Source organism: Emiliania huxleyi (assembly GCF_000372725.1).
Source record: "Emiliania huxleyi CCMP1516 unplaced genomic scaffold EMIHUscaffold_236, whole genome shotgun sequence".
Lineage (NCBI taxonomy): Eukaryota > Haptophyta > Isochrysidales > Noelaerhabdaceae > Emiliania > Emiliania huxleyi.
Window position 1 is genome coordinate 141,818 of NW_005200282.1, and position 7,016 is coordinate 148,833.

The 7,016-nt window shown below is 63.8% G+C and overlaps 2 protein-coding genes across 2 annotated transcripts in view; both read right to left on the reverse strand.

The window, feature by feature from the left end:
* The window catches only part of EMIHUDRAFT_366907 (hypothetical protein), a gene marked incomplete at its 3' end in the record, with an annotated part of 1,102 nt that extends 706 nt beyond the window's left edge, over positions 1-396 (reverse strand). Inside the window, exon 1 of the mRNA XM_005779123.1 lies at positions 1-396. Coding sequence (XP_005779180.1) covers positions 37-209 — 173 coding nt within the window.
* Positions 397-2,658: 2,262 nt separating this feature from the next.
* Positions 2,659-6,135, reverse strand: EMIHUDRAFT_236560 (Hypothetical protein; the record flags this gene model as incomplete). Its single annotated transcript, XM_005779124.1, has 6 exons — positions 2,659-2,712; positions 3,259-4,778; positions 4,998-5,247; positions 5,362-5,639; positions 5,721-5,972; positions 6,108-6,135. The coding sequence occupies 6 exons, from the start codon at positions 6,133-6,135 to the stop codon at positions 2,659-2,661; spliced, it is 2,382 nt and encodes a 793-aa protein (XP_005779181.1).
* Positions 6,136-7,016: the final 881 nt, after the last annotated feature.

The following is a 7,016-nucleotide window of genomic DNA, read 5'->3' on the forward strand; positions in this document are numbered from 1 at the left end:
GTCTCCCTCGCGGCGCAGCTGGGCAGGCCGTCGCACCCGCCTCGGCGCGAGCAGGCATTCCTGCTCGCCCTGCCTGACTTGGCGAAGCCACACTTGAAGGCGGTGGCGGCCACGGCGAGAAGGACGCTGTGAATGAATAGGCGTCCCCGTCGCCCTCCTCGGTAGAGCTGCTCGCCGGCGCGTGGAGGGAGGCCCGCGCGGCGAGGCATCCGCGTGGACAGCCGCAGCCGTTGCTGCCGTGCTAGATCTTGCCGTGCCCCAGCGCGCACATCAGCTGCCTCTGGCCTCTGCGTCGCCGTGTGCTTGCACGTATGTGCCGTGGGTACGGTCCTGTGGAGCGCGTCGAGGCGTCGTCCGTCGAGTAGTTTCGTCAGTGAAAACTTGAGTGTATCGCGCGCCTTGCGGCCTCGCCGATTCTCGCTGAAACCTTCATGCCACCTCGCGGTCGTCCCACTCTCGTCGTTCTCTCTCCTCTCCCTTCATCCTCTGTCTCGTCACTCTCCTGGACTCCTGCTCTGCCTCGTCCTGCTAGGGGTCGGGAGGGGACAGAAGGTGACGACACGCTTGATTGAGTGACGACACACAGACACAAACAAGCTCACAAGACACACAGCCAGCTGGGCTGGTGGGCACGTACCACAACAAGCGTGGTCTCTACTCGCCAGACGTCCCGCGAGCGTGACAAGGGATGAAAAAGGAAGACATCCCACTTTTGAAGGACCAAAGCAGGAACAAAGCTTTGTGAGATGCTGCTGGCTGTTGCCGCTGGCCTGTTGTTGATCGTCGAGGCGGCGCCGGTAACGACCGAACGCGAGTCGACTGGTGTGTGTCGTCCGCGGCGCGTGGCGGGAGCGGAGGATCTCGGCGGGGCTCGTCGGAGCAAAGCTCAGACGGGAGGCCGTGTCGAGTCTCGCCGCACGTCATCCCTGGTGTGGACGATTCTTTTCGCGGTATCCGCGGCGGGATATGGCGGGATACCGGGAGATACCGGGAGATACCAGGAGATACACGTGGATATGATGAGATTCGCCTAGCCCCGGCGCCGTCTGTCGGACGCCTGCGTGTCACGAGTGCGAGCCGCTCGCGGTTCGTACGCCCGCTTGCGGGTTCGAGTGGCGGGCTATCCCGCTTGCGGGATGGCTTAGCGGGTTCGAGCCGTCACACATTGGCTGCCGGGGTGTGCCGAGGGGGGGCTGGGTGGGCGGTAAGCCGTCATTGCCCAGCGCTCCTTGCAGCGCTCTGGGTGGTAGTGGCGGCGCTCCAAGAGTGGTGCTCTTGGGAAGAGGTTCCTTCTTTCCGCTCCCCCCCCGCAAGGCGCGAGAAACACAGAGATACGGAGCCCCCGCGATGTGTTCACGACAACCGCCGTGAAGCGTGAAACCGCAAATCGGACGCGAAGGCGAACTTCGACCGGCCGTGATCTGCTGAGCGCTCGATTCCCATGATTAGCGAGAGCTCGTCTCACGCGCCAGCGCCTCTTCGTTTCCAACCCGGAGCAGCGGCGCTGGGTCAGCCACAACACTGCGTTTCTGCAGCCGAGGTCCGGCGGCCTGCTAGGCTGGGGCGGCCAGCACGGTCGGATACATCCAGACGGCGTGCTCAAGATTGTGTGGAACAAGACCAACAGCAGCTACGCCGAGCGGGACCGACCGACGTCTCCTTGGTCGGCCCCGCGCTCGGCTTTCAACGGCTACCACCCCGGCTGCATCGAGTGGAGGGTGAAGGGCTTTTACATCGCGCGCAACGGCAACGTCACTGCGTGCGAGTACGATGGCCGTCTTTCGGCGGTCGAGTTCAAGTCGGCAGTGCTGCTCTACGCACGCGCAAACGTTCTCCCCCACGGAGGCGGTCGCTTCGCTCAGGTGACCTTGTCTCACGACACGGAGCGATGGACGCCCTTCCGTCCGATTGTCGTCCAGGACTATCGCCCCGCGGCCGCCAACATGTATTTTTTCAGCGTGCAATTGCATCCCTTCGATGCAAACCGGCTGGTGGCGCTGTTCCCGTTGGTGGTCGACGAGACGGCTCGGGGGTGCGTGGCCATGTCGTGCTCCAGCGACGGGTGGCAGTGGTCGGCACCCACCACGCTGAGAACGTGCGACGCGCGGGGGGCGCGAGCGCTTGCCCATCCCGTGCAGAACGGCCTCACCGTCAGCGGGGTGGGTGTGCACGTCTTCATCCACGAAAACGTGCAAGGCATTGCGGCAGCAGGGACTGCCGCCTCGATCGTCCGGATCGACATACCCCACGCGACCTTCGCGAGGTGGTCGAGTCACCACTGCTCCCGCCGCGTCTGAGTGCATGGGTAGAGTGTGATAACGGTCGAGGTATGGGTAGAGTACAGTAGAACCCCTCTCGACAACCTGGAAAACTGGCAAAAAACTCACATACCCACTCCCCCCGCAGACAGCTCCCACATTTGCATGCAATATTTTGTTATACCCTCATGGGGCACAAGAAAGAGGTTGTACGGTCTGTGTACGGTCTGTGTACGTGACACTTTGGCCGTGGGGCACCCCGGCGCGCTATTTTTTTCAGACGAGTTTCGTCCTCGTCTTCATTCGTGTTTACAAACCCTTGCGCCCATGAAGAGCGCGCCGCGCATCCAGCGCGGCAGCATGGGCGGCGGCGGATCGAGCTCCTCAAAGCGCATGCTCTCTAAAATACAGCGCTGCCTCCCAGCGCGGGCTCGTTATCGGCCAGCAGCAGCACCTCGAGGGTCTCCCACATCTCGAATCTGGCGTGTCCGTTTTATTTACTAACACTCGAAAAGAATTTTACCAAAAACTCCTCTCTCGCTGTCGCTCGCAATACGCAAGTCGCACAAGGCACAACACAAGGCACGGGACTGCCCCTGGCGCGCACCTGGCACTAATCAGCATCCGCCCCCGCCGCCGCCTCCACCGCCACCGCCGCAGCCGCAGCCCTGCACGCCGCCCCAGCCGCCATCGCCTCATTCTCCGCCGCCGCTGCCTCCATCGCCGCCGCCGCCGCCTCCGCCTTCCGGAGCTCCGCCATCGCCTCCGCCTCCGCCGCCGCCTTTTTCGCCTCATACCATGCTTTGACCGCGCGCACGCCAAGTACCGCCGCCTCCGCCTCCGCCACCGCCGTCGCTGCCTCAGCCTCCGCCTGGGCTGCCACCTCCGCCACCGCTGCAGCCCTTCGCGCCGCCCCAGCCGCCATCGCCTCCTTTTCCGCCGCCGTGCGAAGAGCTGGTGGCGACTCGAGCAGCGTGCAGTAGGTCGGCATCTTCGCGACCAAAACGTGCAGGTCCGCCACTGCGTCAAACTGCTGCCTCTGGTACTTCTGAAAGATGGCGCTTGGGCGGCTCGTCCCAGAGATCGTCTGGATGGGGGCGAGCTTGACCACGCGCAGAAGCTCGCTGCTCGCCGCGTCTGTCTCGTCGTCCGAGTGGCCGAGCAGCCGCCGCGGGAAGAGGCTGCGTAGCCCTGGCCTGCCTGAAGCGGCGTTGACGAGGAGACCGTCGTCGAGCGCACCGATGCTGATGATGGCCCTGTCGAGCGGGTCGACCAGCACGCACGCGGCACGCACGCTCGCTGCCGCGACGACGGAGCGCCGCCAGCGGAGCAGCGAGTACCTCGTGAGCGAGAGCTCGGCAAGGTAGAGGCACGCGTACTTGAGTGTGCGCTCGGGGTCGTCGGATCCGTGCCGGGCGATGTACCTACCGCCTCCGTTTGGTTGGAACTCGCCCGAGACGCCTCGCACGAGCTCGCGCAGAAGCCGCTCGACGAGGACCAGCGTCGTGCTGGCGGCTAGCCCCGCCAGTTCCATGCGCCTCACCTTGCGGCAAGTGGCCACATACTCCGCCTGGAAGGTCGCGTCGGCGTCGGCGTCGGCAAAGTACGCCATCGCACGCGCCATCTCCTCGTCGTTGACTGCGCAGCCGCGCCGGTCCGGACTCGGCACGATGTCCTCGTAACGCAAGGCCACGCCAAAGCACGCGCATCCCACAAGCTGGAGCCTGTGCCGGCTGGTCCCGCGGCCGTCGGCGCTGGCCAGATGATGGTCAAGGAGCGCCACGGCGAGGTGGAACGACTGCGACAAGACGCCCCGGCTGGTCGCGACTTCGGCGAGACCCTCGCCCAGCTCGGTGAGCCAGTCGACGAGAATCTCGCGCATGCGTTCGTTGATGTGCGGCTGGCTCTGCATGTAGTTGGCTGGCGACTGCAGCCACGAGTCGCACTTGAGCAGCACTTCCGTCCCTTCCATCGCCGTGCAGCACGAGTGGCGGGCAAGGCGCCTCCCTCGCCCGGAGCGCTCCACCATGCGGCACAACGACGACCAGGGCTTCATCCTGGGAGGGTAGGCGACAGAGAGCGCACGCACGTAGAGGGCGATGAGCGAGTGCGGCTCCTCAGTCGGAGTGCCGCCACGCGCGTCGGCGACTCGCTTGGCACGCCGCTCGATTTCGGAACGTGCTGCCTTCCGGAGAGCGACGCAGGTGGCACAGAGGCGTGCCAGCATCACCATCGGCTGCACCACCCGGTCAGCAGTGACTCTCCACTCGTCTTCGTGGACGCTCGTCGGCACCGCCCGCAGCTCGCCACTCGCGCAGGCATGCACGACCACGGCATCGAGCAGCTCTTGCGGCAGAGATAGGAAGGCACTCGTGCGAGCCAGCTTCCGCTCGTGGAGAGTGCCCGTAGCAGGGTCGAGACCAGCCAAACGCAATGCCTTTGGCTGTCGGAAAAGAGCAGCGTGGCGGCCCTCATGCTTGTGCCGATCCGGCGTGTGGCCGCGCACAGACTGGAGGACTCCTTCGTCGCCGAACACGGTGATAATGCACGACTCCATGAGAGGCGGGTGGACTCTGCTTCTAGCCCGAGCGCGAAACCGAAAAGAATTCTTAAGATACAAGCCTCTCTCACAGCACACTGGCACGACAAGGGCGCAGACTGGCGCGGACTGGCACACACACAGGCTCACCACCGGAGCCGCCTAAGCGACTCCGTTAAGAACGGCAATGCACTCCGCACCATGCACAATGCCGCTCTCCCCGCACGCTAGCTCGTTCACCGTCTGCCACGCCACGGCGGTGTGGAGGACGACAGACAAGCGCTGCATCTGCAGCCCGTGCCAGTTCTTGGTGGTCCATGTGACCTCGTCCAGGTGCTGAGCGTGCGAAAGTTTGTTGCTCAGCTGGTTCGCCGCCTCCCTCAGGGTGCTGCGAACCTCCTTTCCAAAGCCTCCGAAAGCCTCAAAATCAAACAAACGTAGATCGCAATCCTGCTGCCGCGCAAAGGGGTAATCGCCAGGCTGCTCCTTGAGCTTTCCCTTGGGGGCATCCTCCTCCTCCCCCTCCTCCCCCTCCTCCTCGGCCTCCTCCTCCTCCCCCGCCACCGCCGCTGCCGTCGCTTCCGACGGAGACCACTTGCCGCGCCCTTTGACCAACTTGAGCAGCCCGGTCTCCGTGTTGCCAAAGCGCACATAGGCCCCCTTCCAGCCGAGCTCTCCGTCGCCGGCCGTGTCCTTGCCCGTGCTCGCAAGCGAGCTCGTGAGCTTCAAATCGGCAACGAGGCGCCTGTGCCCCCTGCCGATGTTTGCCGCCGCCACAAACCGAAAAGAATTCTTAGGACACAAGCCTCTCTCACAGCACACTGGCACGACAAGGGCGCGGACTGGCGCGGACTGGCACACACACCGGCTCACCACCGGAGCCGCCTAAGCGACTCCGTTAAGAACGGCAATGCACTCCGCACCATGCACAATGCCGCTCTCCCCGCACGCTAGCTCGTTCACCGTCTGCCACGCCACGGCGGTGTGGAGGACGACAGACAAGCGCTGCATCTGCAGCCCGTGCCAGTTCTTGGTGGTCCATGTGACCTCGTCCAGGTGCTGAGCGTGCGAAAGTTTGTTGCTCAGCTGGTTCGCCGCCTCCCTCAGGGTGCTGCGAACCTCCTTTCCAAAGCCTCCGAAAGCCTCAAAATCAAACAAACGTATAGATCGCAATCCTGCTCCCGCGCAAAGCGGTAATCGCCATCCAGCTGCTGGAGCTTTCCCTTGGGGGCATCCTCCTCCTCCCCCGAAAAGAATTTAAAGAGGCCAACCAGATCTCACAGCGAAAAGAATTGAAACAATTTTCCCACCGGGTCGGACTGTGTTTCGCCTTCCCATCAATCAATCAATCTCGACTCCAAGGGCAGCCTCAACTGGAGTAGGGCTAGCGCATCACACCCCTCTCCTTAAAATCCCTGTTTGGTGGCGGCGTGCCGTCCTCCCATCCCTCCCTTGGGTTGTCCGTTTTCTTTCTTTCTTTCTTAACTGGAAATTTTGGTCAGACGCCTCTGGTCGAGCGACCCGGGGGATGCCCCGCGCGCCTGACCCAGGCGCGAAAACGAATCTGCGAGGCGTGGCCGCTTATGCGGCCCGATGGGGAGGAACGGGGCGAGCCCCCTCCAACCCACCCGCGCTAGGTCTCGGGTTTGACGCATGGGGTCACTCCCGCGAAACTCGTGAACTAGCCGGGGCAGTCGGAGAAGGGGCAACTCCGTGCACTGACGGTCGGCCGTCAGAAAACACGCCTCCGTGGATCGCGTCACACCAATCCTCGCTACCCAACGCGGCCAAAGGAGATCCACCTCGAGAACCTCGAGAAAACACACACACTCGAGCTCGAGCTCGAGCTCGAGTGTTCATGAATGAAATCGCGCGATAATCTTGATATGGCATCGGCAGGCAGCTCGCAAGCAGTGGCCGCCTCATCGAGGTCGGCTACCGGGTTTCGTAATGTCTACGTTTGCAGAGGCTCGACGAAGCGTCCGTTCCAAGCTACAGTCTTCGGCGAGTTTGTTGGAAGCTACTCGACGGCGGAAGCTGCGGCAGCCGCCGCTGCGCGGCGGCACGCCGAGGTGGCGGAGGCGAAGGCGGCCAAAGTGCCGGCGACGCTGGCGGCCGCTGCGATTGGCGCTAAGTGGTGGAGCACCGGGTCAGCGCGCCGCTCAGATGTTCTGTCCATGACAGCGGATGCGGCCCTCGCAGCTGCCCGTGCTGAGGGC